General features: G+C 40.4%; 1 protein-coding gene across 1 annotated transcript in view; it reads left to right on the forward strand.

Annotated features, from left to right (window-relative positions):
• The first annotated feature begins 2,737 nt into the window (after positions 1-2,737).
• Positions 2,738-16,983, forward strand: part of USP7 (ubiquitin specific peptidase 7) — a 93,119-nt gene continuing 78,873 nt past the window's right edge. Inside the window, exon 1 of the mRNA XM_036739191.1 lies at positions 2,738-2,890. Within this exon, the coding sequence (XP_036595086.1) occupies positions 2,818-2,890 (73 nt within the window). The 5' untranslated portion in view covers positions 2,738-2,817. The remainder of the gene's footprint in view (positions 2,891-16,983) is intronic.

Raw genomic sequence — 16,983 nt, forward strand, 5'->3', positions numbered from 1 at the left:
TCCAGGTAGAGTCAGAAGCTGCTCGCCCTATTTCTTACTCCTACTCTCAAACAGGAACTGAGACTCCCATTCCCTTTTTCAAATTAGGCAATAGAGGTAAAAAAAAGTCAACACATATAACTAATACAATACTAACTTGTTCCTATAGTTCCTAGCTTCTATTTAATGCTTTCCTAAACTTTTCCCCCCCTTTTCCGCGGTAGGAATGCACCTCTTTAATCTCCCTGTCTGAATCTACAGGTATCAAAGATAACTGCAACAAGAACTCATGGTCAAGTACTTGATTTGATCTGGTGTGTAGAACCAATTCATTCAACCCTTTAAAATTTCCACTGTGTATTATGTGCAAAGCCAAAAAAGAAATGGTCCCAGCCTTTAAGGAATTTGCAAGGTTGTTTTGTATTTGCAAACTCTCCTTTAACTTAAAACATACCTGATTAACAACATAGGCTGAAACCCCTATCCAGATTTTAGCATAGGGTAGGGCAGATAAAGAAAAACTAGGAAGAATGGAAATTATTAGATTGTCTTCTCTTAGGGGTAAGGGGATGTGGAGGTGGGGTGCTTTGAAAAAAAATTATGCTTAGCACTCCATCTGACACATCTGGCGCTTAAAAACTGCTCAAGTGGGACTGAATACTAGGATGACCCTCAGCATTCTTTCTCTCCCAATTTGACACATGTTCAGATGAGCGGTTACCAAACAGAATATCCTTGAAATGAAACATCCACAGTATGATGTAGGAGATCTAGAAAACACATTTAAATAACACCATTTGCAAGTGTCTACATAAGACCGTAAGGTTTCCTCTCAGGCATTAACCAATTCAACATTGTGTTATTGTTTCCTTTGGTTTATCATTTAAAATTTTTCTTCCCTGTTTTTCCAAGTTACATTACTCAAGAGTGTCAAGAACCTAGAAGACATTGTAACTGCCCTAAAGAGTCATAATCTAGAAACTAACCTCTCCTAAAAAGATTATTTTTCCTGAGAAATTGCCTGGGGAGTTGAAGAATAAATTCCAGACAATAAACCTGGGCAAGATATTTTTGTCTTCGAGCTCCAGGAGCCGGGGTGGATTTGTGAATGTTGGGTGGACTGGTCAGAGAGTTACTGTCATGCAAATTTGAGCTGATTAAAGGAATATTAAGCATTGGAGATTTCAAAGGGGCTGGAGAAATCAGGGTCTTGCAGGGAGGGGGCTGTTCTATGGACTGGGAGTAGGTAGGTGTAAGTTGAGAATGCCTAGACCTGATGTTTTATTTCTGGGGCTGGGGACAGGCAGGACAAGGCCGTTGGATCACAGATTTAACCTTGGAACGAGTTTAGCTTGGAGAACATCTAGAGTCCAACCTCCTTCATATTATAGAGGGGGAAACTGAGACCCAGAGTGACTCGATTCAAGGTCGGCCACGACCTTGGCCCGCAGAGACCACATTCAAACTCAGGTCCCGGGCCTCCAACAGACCCAGGGCTTCTTCCACTCACTCTTCCCCAACATTGCGAGTCCGACCCAAAAGAAGAGATCCTTTGGAGGTAACCGGGTAGAGACAGTGTGCGTGTTGAGTGCGTGGGGGAGAGAGAAGGGTCGGGTGGGGTTTAGGATTGCGAGGGGGAAGGGGGGGGGGGTCAGTAGGAAGTTGGCACGTGGGGTGTAAAAGGGGGAATGAATGAGAGGGAGAGGACCATGTGCTGGGCCGTCCGGGCGGTGGGTGGCTAGGGGTGTCCCGAAGGGAGTCTGGGAGGAGGCGGGAAGTTGAGCATCCCCAGGGCGGACTCCGCCTCGGCCGCCCCCGGCCCGCGCTGCTGTTCCCGGGGCGACGGCGGCGGCGCTGCTGCTCCCGTTCTCCCCGGTTGGTTGCCTCCCTGCTCTTGGCTTGCTTTCTCCCTCCCTCCTTTCCTCCCTCCCTCGCTAGCTCGTTGCCTCCCTCCCTCCCACCCTTCTCTCTCCCTCTCTCTCTCCTCCCTCTCTCGTCTCTCTCTCCTCTCGCTCGCTCGCCCTCTCTCTCCCTCTCCTGCCTCGCTCGCTCACTCGCTCGCTCTCGGGCCCCCCATGCGGATGTGACATTTCACGCCGCCGCCATTTTGAGAGGGAGCCGAGCCGCCGGAGGTGCGTCTGCTGCTCTGTCCGCACAGGAGGCGGAGGCCGCAAGGCGGAGAGCGCGGCGCAGCCGCCGCCGGATCCGCAGCCGCACCGACCCCGGGGCCCGAGTCCGGCCCGAGGCCGCCCCGCGCCCAGGCCGCCCCGCTGTGGCCGAGGCCGAGGCCGCGCCGCTCGCCAGCCAGCCAGCCAGGCAGCCCAGCTTGACCAGCCTGCCGCCCGCCGGGGCCAGCTAGCCCCGAGCCGCCGCCGCCCAGAGTCGGGCGGCCGCCGTGTGGGGGCTGGTGGGCCCGCGCCCCCCGCCCGGCTTATATAAGCCCGGGGCCGGCCACAGAGCGGGGGCGGGCCCCGGCGGGAGGGACGGAGGCAGGCGCGGGAGGGAAGCCCGTCTCGGCCCGGCCCGCCGGCCTCTCCCTTGCCTCGGCCGCCGCTCCCCCGCCTCGGCGCCGAGATTGGGCGAATAGCGAGCAAATACGTGCGCGTCTCCCTGCCCCCGCCACAGCCGCCGCCGCCAACCCCGGCCTCTGCCCTCCCTGCAGCCGCCGCCGCCGCCCCCGGCCCGCCGCCGCCAGCCCCGGCAGGAGCCGACGAAGACGACGAGGAGGAGGAGGCCGCCTCGACGCCGCCGCCGCCGCCCAGGCTCCTTGCTGCTCCCCGCTTCCCGGGCCCGCAGTCCCGGTTCCTGGCAGCAGGCGAGGCCCAGGCCGCGGCCGACATGAACCACCAGCAGCAGCAGCAGAAAGCGGGGGAGCAGCAGCTGAGCGAGCCGGAAGACATGGAGATGGAAGGTGAGCCGCGTCCGGGGGCGGCCGAGCCGGGGGGGCCCGTGCGTGTGAGTGTGAGTGTGTCTGAGCGTGTGCGAGTGGGAGAGGCGGCCCAGAAGGGTGTTTGTTTTCCTCGGGGGAGTGTGGGGGACCCAGGCCAGCCCAGCTGCCGCCGCGCCGCCGCCGCCCAATGTTTTGGGTAGGCCCGCCGGCCCGCCCACTCTGCCTCCCGGGCCCGCGTGGGGGGTGCGGGTGGGGGGGACGCCGCTGCCTCCAGGTCCCTTTCATTGTATGGGGGAGCCTAGGGAGCCACGCGAGATGCTCGCCATCTTTAATCGGGGCACGGAACCGGACGGCGCCTGCCCGCCCGCACACCCTCCCCCGCCGCCCTGCCCTGCCGGCGCTTCTTGGCAGCCCCCTCGGGCCGCCTTCCTTGGACCCGATAGTGGGGGCCGGGCCGGGGGCTACCCCGGGGGCCCCAGTCCTGGGAGAGGCTGCACAGTCATGCAGCGGAGCAGGGCGGGGGGGAGGGGAGGGCTGGGCAGGGCAGGGCCGTGTTGTGGTGGAGAGAGGAGGGGACGTGGGGCACCTCGGACTGGGGACCGTGCCCGGCCCGAGGGCGCAGGGGCTCTCCTGTTTACGGTCAAACTTCTACGGCTGGGGGGTCATTGCTGCTGTGTGAGAGGACAGCTTCCCCAGGGCACTTTGACCAACTCTGAATTGGGGGTGGCTTCAGCGTGGAGTTTGGACTAGGAAGCTTTTTTGGCAGTTGTGGGTGCATTGTTTTATCTCCTTGTAACTATTCCTAGTCTCCTTTGATGCCTCTTTTTAAAGGGAAGCTGTCCAGGGGTTCCGTAACAGCTTACTTTTCCTTTACGCAAAACATTTATCTCCCCATGCCTTATCCATTAGGCCACTGGAGCAAGAAGTTGTAAAGAGAAAAGTATCCCTAGGGCAAAACTTCAATGGTTTTGCCAAAGAATATTTGTTGTGTTTTGATTTCAGCAGCATTTTTGTTGTTAGGGTTAGGAACGTGCTCCAGAGAGAGAAATATGTATATATATGAAATATATATACAAATTTCTCACCATGTATGTGTGTGTTATTCTGGATTGAATGGTTCAGAAAACTCAACTCACTTTTTGAGTTACATTTGAACCATAACATTGAAGATCTACAGTGAAATGTATGCAGAAAGGACGTTTCCCCCAAAAAGTACATACAGAACTGAGTTTCTAGACCTTTCAGCTTTGACTTAAGGTGCTGCTTTTTTTTTAACCTACCTACTTTGATTTTTAAAGCTTTAAAGCGTTTTCGTTAATATATGAGGCACAAATTGAATCTACCCTTAAGTGTTTGAAACCATATTAATCTGGTCACACGTGGTAGCTGGGCATGTCTCAGAAGCTGTCTTTGGAACATTGTGCCAAACCTGTTTTTAAAAGTGACTTTGTTTTTTCTGTACATGTGAATCATACTATTTTCTTTTGGTGTGAAGTTTGGTTGTGGGTTTAAGTCAACAGAAATACAAATTTCCTTTTGACATGCTTGGTTTTGACATGGCAAAGTTTTTAAAATGAAAAATACTTTGAAAACGGTGCTTTTTTTTTTTTCAAAATCATACTATGAAGGTCACTATTTAAAGATAAAATGAAGATATTTGAATTTTAGTGACACCAGGCTAAAAGCAAAATCTGAACAAGCTGTATGGTTACTCGTTCGATAAAAAGGAAGAAGTAAACTTAAGTATTCTGAGTTCTGTTTCTGGGACTTTAATGGTTTGCAGCAACCTTTGTTGATGAGAATTGGATGTTAAGTGAGACTACCCTTTTCAGGTTTTAAAGAACTAATCTACTTAGTTATTTGGCCTGTGCTGTATTGATGGCAGTAATGTATGCAGCAGGGGCTGTGCAGGAGGACCAGGTGATCAATCTCATTGTGCCCAAAACAGTATCTTAGGGTGGACAGCATGTTGATTAAACCATATCTAACATAGTCAGTAGTCTATTTCATCCAGTACTTTTTTTTTAACACCAGTAAATGATTTCATGCCATTTTGTGTCAATGAGCTTGTTCTAAAAAGTGGGTACTTTTCAGTTTACTTTTCAAGTGATACTTTTTAACTATGCTTATAAGAAAACCAAAATACTATCACATGATGTAGAATTACATCATTAATAGCTGCAGAATTCAAAGACATGGTCATTAGACTTAGTGTCTTGTTAGTAAATATATCTCTAGAATTAAATTCCAGTAAACAAAGTTACATGGTTCTCAAAGAATAGCAAAGACTTTTTTCTTTCACTACTTTCACTAGTCAATTTCACTAGTGTTTACTTATCTAAATAAGTAAGAGGCAGGTTCTCCTGGGATAGTATGAAAAAGCAAGTAATCAGACTTGGAATCCAAACACCTGGAGGGGGGCGCTTCTAGAAGGTTGTTTCGGGGGAAGTCAGCCTCCCTGAGATAGGCTTCTGTAAATTGCAGCATCCTACCTGGACCACCTACTCACAGGGTTTTAGTTTTTTTTGTGGGGTGTGTGTGTGTGTTTTAAGAATTTGCCTTGTAAACTGTAAAATGATATGTAAGTGCAAGCTTCTATTAATTGGACTTTTTAAAATAAATCTTTCCTCCAAAAAGGAATGTTTGAGTTCACAAATCATAAAATTGACCAAAATGCTGAAAGAAAAATAAAATGTTTTTTTACATCCAAAAGATATGACATGCTTTTAAAAAAAATTCATTTATTTATTTTTAGTGTGCAATATTCAGTTCCACAAGCTTTTTGAGTTCCAAATTTTCTCCCCCTCCCTTCCCAACCCCTTCCCCAAAAGGGCATGCAGTCTGGTGTAGGCTGTACATATTCAAGGAATGATATGCTTTAAAAGTAAGTCTAAGTTCTAGTTCCAGAAAATATGCTTTATAGAACTTTTTGCTGAAATTTATGGGAAATTTTTGAATTATTTTCTTGCAGACTGATACCTTCTACAATTATCATAAAACATCCCCAGAAAGGTATTTTTTAAGAGAAAAAAAAATTTAAAAGCCTGTTTGTTTAGACAGTACGTGCCACATTGTATGCACTTAATACATTATCCATCTTTATGTTGAGTTGTAGGTAGTTAGGAAATGATTATATGTCATGAGAAGAGAATGTTAAGAGAATCAAAACTTATAGGCTTAAATTTGAATTATGGATAGTTTTCCTTTGGAGTTTTTCCAAGTCATTGTGTGTATGGGGGGGAAGGGAGGGTCATAGGATAATAGATTTAGAGATAATAGAGACCCTTAGAGACTATCTCATTAAAATCTTTAATAGAATTACTTAACATAACTTGTTTAGGTTGTAGGTAACTAAGCTGGGATTGGGACTCAGGTCTTCCGACTCTAAAGCCGGCACTCTTTCCATTGTACTGTGCTTGTGGCCTTCCTAAAGACTGTCTGATAAGATGCTACAATCTGCACTAGTGATATATTATTAAAACTCATGTTTGGTGTCCTTGTAAGAGGAGTCTTGCTTCTAGGGAGAGAAGGGTCAAAGGAAAGCAAGTAGGTTGGTTGGGTTTCCCTATCAGTAGGAAAGTATAACCATCCCTTTTAATTGTACTATTTTTCATAGAATTGGATTTTGTTTTTATTTTATTAAACTTAATCACTGTTCTTAGCTATCAACCTGATATGGGTTTTTAAATTTTCTATCCACTATAAAGCCAATTTGAGAGGACAAAGAAGAATAAGGGGAATGGAGCATGATGGAAGTTCATTGGGTCTTCTAGTATATTTGGAAATTCAGTTAAATTAATTAGTTCCCTGTACTACTATCCATGGTGTAAAAGTACTGTGAAGGCTTCATTCAGCTTAAATGCACAGTTTCGAAGGAGCAGTATCATTACTTAGTACCGTTGGCATGTAGATTAGAAATGAATCTGTCAATTTGTTTGAGAAACTTCATTTTTCTCTAGGGTAATTTGGTAACCATTTGGTAAATTCTTCACAAATTTAATTAAAATAATTCTACCTCCTTGTCTGAACATTTTATTCCTCTTCCCTGTCTTCCCCACCTTCGATATTTTAAAACTTCACAGCCTTTTTTTAAGGTACTAAGCTAATGGTAGGACAGATTATTCTCCCTACTTCATCCTGGATACAAAACGCAATCCAATAATTTATTTTTATTCGTTGTCCTAAAAGATGTCTTTTGTTTTAACAAACTTAAATCATTCCTTCCTGTTTGTTCATGTCAATGTCATCTCTTGCAGTGTAAATGCTTGAAATAGTTGAAAGCATTCATTTAACTTTTGGACAGTGTTTAACCTAGTATCATGCATAGATTAATGCTTACTACTTTTTGAATTATGAACGAACTGGTAGGGAAATTGCAGAGTCCAGAAAACATTTAACAGCTTCTACACTGCCTCAGTCTTTTAAATTTTCATAGCTGCAAAATTATCTTTTATAGAAGATGAAAATAAAAGCTTTTCTCTTTCAACTGTGTGTTCCATCAATTTTGGTCTAGTAAAAATATATTAAACTTCAGATTAACATGAATTGATAGGTCCAACGTCTACAATTAAACCAGATTGACAACAAATCTGGCTGTAATAAGTATGTAAGGAATTAGTAATTATTCCCATGAGCGCTTGTGCTGGATCTCAGTTGCTGATGATCACTGTTATCAAATTCCTTCATTGCTGACACTTGGAACTATGGAAGGAAATAAAGTTTTGTTTGTCATTTCTATACAAGAAGATAGTTAAAAATACAGTCTATTTGGCCATTGATGCAGACAAGCTAAACCTAACACATTAGCTCTATAGTAAAATCTAGTTTTAAAGTACTTTGCCATGGATTCGGTTATATTGTGGATTGTGTTACAAGCCATCAGTGTATAATTCATCAATTGTGAATCTGTTATCCCAGAATATGTATCATATCTTTCACTGTAACAAGGATTCATTGACTCTGATGTGAATATCAGGGCTCCCATATATTTGGTAAGTTTCTGAGATGTCAAGTAAATTTACCAGTTTATTCTAAAAACCTTGGAGTCATTTTTGATTCCTCCATAACCTACTCTTCGGTTAATCCCTGTGTCTTATACAGTTTTCTTTTCCATTCCTGATATCTCAGGTTCTAGTCCTTTTCTTTCTAGCCCAGGAATTCCTGAGATCGATAACTTTAAAAATATTTATTCATGATAATTATTTCAATATAATTGATTTCCTTTGTAATTCTGCGTGTCTAGAAATGTGATTCCAAGAGGGTATCTTGTCCTTAGTCTTAGTCTTCACCACACCACCAAAGGGATCCATAACACAAGAACTACTGTTCTAATCTGTCCTTGACATAATCACAAGATAAGTCTCATAGCTCACCTTTTGCTCCCCCTGCTCTGAAATCTGAGACTATAGAAGGGTCTATAGAATCAAATCTAAACTTTTTAACCTGGCATTCAAGGGCTTTAGCAGTTCTTCCCAGCATTATCTTCTGCTTTTCCTCAATTGTACTTGTGTTCCTATCAAACTGGATTACTACCTCATCATACATTCCATTCCCTCCCTGTACATACATTATACTCTTCCATTTCCACACCTTGGCTCATGGTGGGATCTGTGTCAGTCAATAGATGTAATTTTTTCAGGTATGTTTACATATCTTTCTCTAGTTTAAGTTCTTCTAAACCTTCTTTAACCTTGCCTATCCCATCCCCTACCCCCTGAAGAAAATGGTCTTCCCTTCCCTTTAACTAATATAAAATCATAGCTCTAGAATTGATAGGTACTTTAAAGAAATAGTTCAACCCCCTCATTTTATATATGAGAAAGTCCCCTATTGGTGAAGGGACTAAACTCATAAAGGTGAAATGACTTGGTCCAAGGTCATACAGTGGTAGAGTAAGGTCACGTGACTCAAGTTCAGTACTTTGCTCAGTCTATATCATACTCAAGCAGCACTGTATAGGGGGAAAAGTACTGGATTTGGAATCAAAAAAATGGAGTTTTAATCCTAACACTGCTGCTTAACTATTTATGGAATCTTGAGTAGGTTAAGCCTCTCCATTAAATGGGTGGGGATATGGACTAGGTCTCTAAGGTCTCTTCCAACTCTGTGATCTTGTCTGTGATAGTTCTTTGTACCACTTTATGGCACTCATACGCTACCTTTTGTGGAAATACCAACAAAAATCTTACTCAATCTCTGTGTTTTTATAACATCCACCATAATCTTTTTTTTACTTCAATTATATGCTCAGCAATAGGTTTCCATGAGGTGTGTGACTTTAGACAAAGCATTTAACCTTTATGGGTCTTTCTTATCCCGTAACTAAAGGGGTTGGATTGGATAATTTCTGCAGTTCCTCCTAGCTATTATTTTAGTGAATTGTTAGGTAATAGACAATGTACTTTACTTTTACAATGTAATATGAAAATAAGATACTATGTAGGTTGACGTTTTAATAGAGAAAGCATTTATTAAGCATATGTGTATCAGGCACTGTTTTTTTGTCTTAGATAATGTCAAATTCAGTGTTTTTTTCCCCTCTTCAGTTTTAAGGCTGTTTAGTCCAAGTTACTTAGAAATGTCTTTTTCTAAATGAAGTCTAATAAAGTCAAGATTTCCCAAAGCTCTAATCACTCCTAATTTCCTAGTTAATGAAATTGCTATATATTTTTTAAAGCTGTAGGTCACCTCTCTGTTTTTGTTATTGTTTCAATATTATGGAATAGGCAACATGTAACTTGTATATCTGAAGTGACGTCTAGTACACAGCTTGTCTTAGGATGACAAATTTGAAACAAGGTAATTCTTGTCATTGTACAGTTGCAGTGTTAAATATAAGATTGTGTGTTGCTTCTCAAACCTTACTAATTTGGATAGCAATCTAGCAATACGGAGGTGGGAGGAATTTTTAAATCCTCCTCATCTTCTTTGATTTGTGTATGTGAACGGTTTACATTTGTCTTGCGTTATTAAAAGACTGCTTGAACTTTTTTTACTCTGAGGCTGAAAGAAGCCTACTTCTTAAGTAGTTTAGTTTTATATTTGGAGAATTGGTAGATCTAGAAATTATTCAATCTTTTCCTTTCCATTTTGTGGTTGAGGAAACTGAAAGCCAAAGTGGTTAAAGGCCTGCCCAGGGTCACACAGGTGTAGTGAATATCAGTCAGGCTCGGAAACCCAAGTTTTCTGACTCCAAATCTAATGATTCTTTCCACCACACCACATTTTGACTGAAGTTTTAGTGATTGTAATTGTGTTGGAAGTAATTGATTTTTAACAATACTGCTATTAAAAATGATTTTAAAATAATTTTAGCATATCTGATGTTACGTTGTTGCATATTCTAGGGTTTACAAAGCTAGGTGTCTCAAGTTAAAATCTTGTTTTTCACAAATCTATAGCTTTAATCTAGTATTGAAAATAATAAAAATAAAATAAAGTTTGGATAGACATTAGCAAAAAACCTGTAATTCTTCATATACTCAATTATTTCATTGTGTAATGGCTTTTACAGTAAGACTACATCAAACTCATAATCCCTTATCCAATAGTTCCAGGAATTAAATGGCTTTGATAATTCTTTTTGTTTTTACAAATTTATAAGTAGAGGTTTATATTGCAAAGTAAAAGATTTTGAGTGATAGAGTGAATTAAAGTTTGTCTTCTAATAACAGAAAACAGGTTGGCCAGTCTTTGATTAGATTTTGGCTTATGGAAAAGGTACCTGTGCTTAGTTGGGCTAGTGAATTTGAATTTATAATAAGAGGCAGAATGTTTCAGGATAAAACTGTGGGCTTGAAAGTCAGGAAGACCCTACCTATATGACCCTGGGCAAGTCACTTAACCTTTCTGAGGCACAGTTAACTAATTTGTAAAATGTGGATGATAATAATACCTACTTTACAGGGTTGTTTTAAGGATCAAATGAGCTATGATATATATGGAATAATTTATAAACCTTAAAATGTCAGCTATTTTTATTTACTAGACCCCAGTTTAATTGAAGTAGTGGTAGCACCTCTGTCTAGGCTACTTATTTCCTGGTTAAGTATTTCATTTAACGCCAACCTTCATCTCTTTTTAGATCTTTGATTTTAAATTTTTTTTTATTTTGGCATTCATTTAAAAAATTTTCAGTTCCAAATTCTCTCCCTCCCTCCAGGCCCCACCCTCATTGAGAATGGTAAACAATATTACCCATTATACATGTGAGGTCTTGGAAAACATTTCCATATTAGCTATATGGATCTCTTTGAAAGTGCCTATGGCTTCCGTTTCTGATTATGAGTTTCCTTACTTTTAAATCATTACTCTTAATAGAATAGCAAATCCCAGAAGGAACAGGGAAAAAAATGAGGATTTGGAGGAATTGGTAGGTTCTATCTAGCTGATAGATTTGGTTCATTAGTGGGTGTGTGTATGTGTTTGTGTGTGTGTTCTTAACTGGGTTTGTGGATAGCTTTCTGGCTGTTCATGAACTTGGGGGGAGGGGGATTTTCATCTTTTTTCCCCACTAACCTCTAACTAAAATTTAACATTTCCTTCCATTTTGAATATAGGTAACAGACAACAGTTGTTTTAAGCTTCACTTGACTGCCAAGGTGGGCGGACAAAAGAAGATGTTTTCTAGAAGCAGGTGTTTTTAATTACTATACTGAGATGCACTCTTTGCAAGGACTAATATACACTGAAGACCAAAGTTTAAAGATGAATACCTCACTAGAACCTTTATGAATGAGTCTGTAGCATCTTTTGTCTTTATTTTTTTAATCTTTAGAAAGCATTAGGATAGAACCTATCCTAATGTGTATTTCACTACTGCTTTTTTCTGCCTTTTTTTTTTTAAACTTCATTGTTGCCAAGTGCCAAACTTTCATTTGAGTTTTGGACCTTGAAAATGTGATTCTGAAGAAATAATTTGGAACTATGACTCCAAATTCAGTAACCTACCTGTTTACCCTTTGACATAGTGATACACTAGTGATACCGCTGTGATACCCCTACTAGGTTCCTAAGGAATGAAATAAAGAGAAAAATGAATATTTAGCGCAGTGGTTATTTTTTTTTTCAAGCACAAGCTGAAAACCAAGGAGATGACCATCAATTGGAAGGGTAGAGCAAATTGTGATATATGAATGTAGTATGGATTATTAGTGCACTGTAAGAATGATACAAGATGGGCCTGGAGTCAGGACTCAGAGACAATTACTAGCTTTGTAATCCTAGCTAAGTCACTTAACCCTCTTTGCCTCAAGTTCCTCATTTGTAAAATGAGCTGGAGAAGGAAATGGCAAACCATGCCAGTATCTTTGGCAAGAAAACCCCAAGTGGGGTCCTGAAGAGTCTGCTACAACTGAAAAACGACTTGAACAACAAAAATGATGCGGAAAAGACAAACACAGCAGGACTTCTATGGCCAGCTCCTGAGTAGAGTAAGCAGAACCAGGAGAACAATTTATAAAAGTACAACAGTTAAGAAAAACAACTTGTAAAGACTTAAACTCCAGTACCTTGTCTCTAGTGGACCAATGATAAAGCATGTTACCCATCTCCTGACATGAGGTGATGGACTCAAGGTGCAGAAAGAGACATACATTTAAAAAAAAAAAGGTCCACTATATAGATTCATTGTGGACTAGATGTATTCGTTTTGTTTTTTTAAAGGGGAGGGCAGAGAAGGTAGTATTAAGGTTCTCTCCACACCCTCATCCCCCACCCCACCCCCCCATCACACCCTGAAGATGCTCTACTCACCCACCCACTCTCCGCCACTGCCCAAGGTCAATGAAGAATTAAAAAGGCACAGAAAATCTACTACTTACTTAAGAGGAAAAGAATGATATATGTAATAGAGATTTGAAGTTTTGTATATAACCAACCTTTTTCTGTTCTTTGTGTCTGGAAATGTTAATTTTATTTAATATTAAGTTCAGAATTATTTTTAAAAGTGTATAGTTCAGGGGGCTATTAGGTGGCACAGTGGATAGAGCACCAGCCCTGGAATTAGGAGGACCCAACTAATGGAAGATAAAACATACAACTATGTAAGAAAACAAGCTTCCTATAGATATATACAGGATAAATGAGAATTAATCCACAGAGGGAAGGCACTAGAATTAAAAGAGATTGGGAAAAAACTTCTTGTAGAAGGTGGGATTTTAGCTGGGACACAAAGCCAGGGCAGATGGGGGCACAGTTGCTAGAGTGCTGGGCCTGGAGTCAGGAAGATTCATCTTCCTGGGTTCAGATCTACCCTCAGGTACTAACTGCTTGACTCTGGACAAGTCACTTATCCCCAGTTGCCTCCTCACCTCTCCCAAAGTGTATGGTTCATCACATTCTTTGTACATATAACCAAAGCAGATTGGGGGCCACTAGTATAGACTATAGTATGTGATGTTAGTGCCATAGGAAAGCAGGAAATCAATATTGGGAAAAGAAGTTTAATGTGAAGGTGTATGTAGAACCTATATCAGATTACATGCCCTCTTGGGGTGGAGGGAGGAGAGGCAGGGGGAGAAAACTTGGAACTCAAAAAATTGTGGAACTGAGTGTTGCAAACTAAAAAAAATTAATAAAAGAAAATAGGAAATCAAATGTTGCATTTTTAAAAACATACTGGCTAGCTTTAAATTAATTTCCTTCCCCATAAAATAACAACTATTCAGTAATATAAGATCACTTAAGTAAAACATCTCCCTCGGTATGTATAGGTAATAGTATCCTTAAGGCATTAGTAAAAAAATTTGTTTGAAATCTTAATGTTGGTCACTAGCAGATATAAGGGCCGTGAAAGTGATGTGCATGAATTTATAATAATAAAATTTCATGTAATGTATTTGTCTCAAAGAACCATGATAGACAGAATTTGGTATTCTAGAATGGTTTTCCTTCTTCCTCTGAGCTTCCTCTTAAGTGTGGATTTCCCTAAGATTTCTTCTGAAGCCCTACTCTGTTTAAAAAAAAGAGCTGTCATTTTTCAACATGTTCTCCCTCAGAAGAAAGAAAAAGTAATCATGTTTGTACACAAAATTTTAACCTTCAGTCTTTACATGGAGGGAGGGATGTGTGTTTCGTCTTCAAAGCCAAGAATACTAATTGCAATGAGTTCAGTTGCTATTTAGTGTTTTATTCCGTCTGTCTCATTCTTTTGGTTCTGCTTTGTCTTCAGTCTGCATCACTTGACTTTTCTCTTTGCTCTTCATTTTATGTTTCTTTACCTTACAACACAATAGTATTCCATTATTCATGTACCACATGTTGTGTATAGGATTTTTTGTGTGTTTCTCTGCTACCAGAAAGTGCTGCTAGGAATATTTTGTTACATTTGGAAACTTCATAACTTCTTATTTTCCAGAAGGTACCAATTTTCAACTTTACCAACAATGTAACCTACTGTTTTTTAACATCTTTGCCAGTTTGAGTGTTTTACTTGACATTTCTCTTAAATGATTTGAAGTATTTTTATATGCTTGTTTATAATTTGCATTAATTCTTAAAAAAACTTTTCATACTTTTTGACCACTGGGGAATGGTTTTTGGTTTTCCCCATTCTCTCTGATCTCACCTACTTCGAAAGCTTGATGCTTTATTCATTGGATGATCAAAACTATATCTGCAGTCCCAACCTCTCCTAAGCACCTTTCATATTTTTGGTTGCCTCCTAGCACCTAAATTGGAGCACGTTTAAAACAACTCATTTGCTCCTCCCTGCCAACTTCCCTATACTTACTGAAGTTGCCACCTTATCACCTAGGTTTGTAACCGTTGAGTCATATGTGACTTTCCCAATCCCCCTTCCCCCAGTTAGTCAAATTGCAAAATTCTACAGATCCTATGTCTTCAATATTTCTTGCATCTATCTTTCCCCTTCTTTCAATGCTATCATGCTAATTCAATCCTTTTCCTTACTGCTTCTGTACTAGCCTCCTCATTAGTCTCCTTTATACTAGTTTTCAATCTGGCCTTCACACAGATTCCAAAGATTTTCCTAACGTACCTCTTTGATCACTTCCCTATTCCAAGACTAACATTCTTTGTCCATGGAATATATCTTTAATCAAAAAGTGCACTTTTGTAAAATGCAGTTTGGAAAAAGATTCAGGAAATAATCTGGAGGTGTATGCCCACATTCAGGTATTCTCAGCAATCTGTTTCCAAACGGTTTTTTGGGACACTCTGTATACGTTTAATTTATTATTTAACTTTTTCAAAATTTCAGGCTTCCTTATTTAGCTTTTAAATAAGTCATAGATCTTTAACATTGGAAAAGACCTTACTATATATAGGCCAGATGTTTGAATTGTGTCTCAGTGAGCTATGTAGGTATTGTAAGAAGATTACAGTATTACAAACTGATCCTAATTTTAATAGAAATTATTTGATTACCCTTAAGGGAGAGATGACGTGTGTACTTATGTCAAGAGAAAAAAAGCTAATACTAAATTGTCCTGGCAAAGCCTGAGGAAGTATTAATGACAATAACTTGCCATCTAATATGTTGTATGCAAATTCACAAAATATTGTTCAACTTAGATACATAATGCCAGAGAAATTTAGTAACGGGTAGAATTTTTTTTGACATAATTAGTTAACTCTTTTTGTCTTCAGCATTAGCAGCAAAAGCCATTTATCAGAATATTTTAGGAATTTGAGCAACAATTTATTCAATATCCAATTTATAATTTATACATTGAAAGATTTGGTGATCCATAGTTTATGTTTCCTTTAGAACCAGAAATTGATGTCACAATAGTTTCAGTTTATTTTATGGAGGTTCAAGCCTGCTACCCTACTGATCTTGGGGCAACTTTGCCCTGTTAAAAGAGGGAAGTTGACTCAATTTCTAAAGGCAGATTCCATCTCTGAAATTTGTGATTTGCTTTTTGTAAATTATTACAAACTTAATGACAGCAAATACAAATATTCAAACATAAAAATAAAATTACACATGGGATCATAAATTAGGTTATTTACAAATTTATAATTAAAAAAATGTGTAAATTGAGATTTTACTGCAAAGCATATTCTCCAGTGATTAAAAAAAGCATGGCCCTGTATATACCAAAATATTTTTTCTTGCAGCAAAGAACTGGAAATAAAGGTACCCATTGTTTGGAGAATGGCTAAACAAGTTATGGGTCCTGAATAAGGGATATTACCATTCTGTAAAAAACTTTTGAGTATGATGAATCAATCAGCAAGAACTTATTATGTACCTACAATGTCTCAGGCTCTGTGCTAGGCACTGGTTATACAGATACAAGAAGTAATAACAATTCCTGTTCAGGAGGTTATCATTCAGTCAAGAACAAGTGCATACATGAGTGTAGGACACAGGGACTGGACCTAGACTTGTGATTTCATGGATAATAGGGAATTCTTGGGTCTGAGGAAACTGTCAATTCAGATTAGCACCCTGCAGCTTAACATTCATAGTTGCCTAGCCTAGAGCACTGAGGTTTAGCGATTTGCCAAGGGTCATGTATCCAGGACATTTCAAGTATGGCTAGGACTGACTCTATACCACTACGTTATAATGTTTCAATACTGTGTATATATACAAGCTGTATGAAATAATATAATACACATGGCAAACCACTTGTTAGGGTTTCTAGCAGTTGGAGATCAAGAAAGGTTACATTTGTGTAGAGGGAAGCTTGAGCTTCATTTTGGGAAGGGGAGGGCTTTTATGAGACAGAAGAGAGGAAGGGGAGTGTTCTCCAAGGATGATGTACAAAGACATTGAAAGAGTAAGGAGTAAAGAATAATGTTGAGGACATAAATGTTGAAGATTGATAGTACCTTCAACAGAAACAGGGAAGAAGAGTAGAATTATGAGATGTCTCCAGAACATCCAGTTTGACGTGGTGGTTTGAGACTGAGAAGGTAGGCTAGGACTGAATATATAGATCTGTGACTCATCTCCCTAGAGATAGTTAAACCCATGAGAGCTGATAGTTACCTAAAGAGTGTAGAGAGACAGCAGAAGGGCCTAAGATTGAACTTTGGGGACATGACAATAGAGGGAATGACATTGATGACAAGCCAGCAGAGGATATTAAGAATAGTCAGATAGCAAGAAAGCCAGGAGAGAGTAATTTCATCAACCACCC

The sequence above is a fragment of the Trichosurus vulpecula genome, chromosome 9, assembly GCF_011100635.1.
Source record: "Trichosurus vulpecula isolate mTriVul1 chromosome 9, mTriVul1.pri, whole genome shotgun sequence".
In the NCBI taxonomy this organism is placed as follows: domain Eukaryota; kingdom Metazoa; phylum Chordata; class Mammalia; order Diprotodontia; family Phalangeridae; genus Trichosurus; species Trichosurus vulpecula.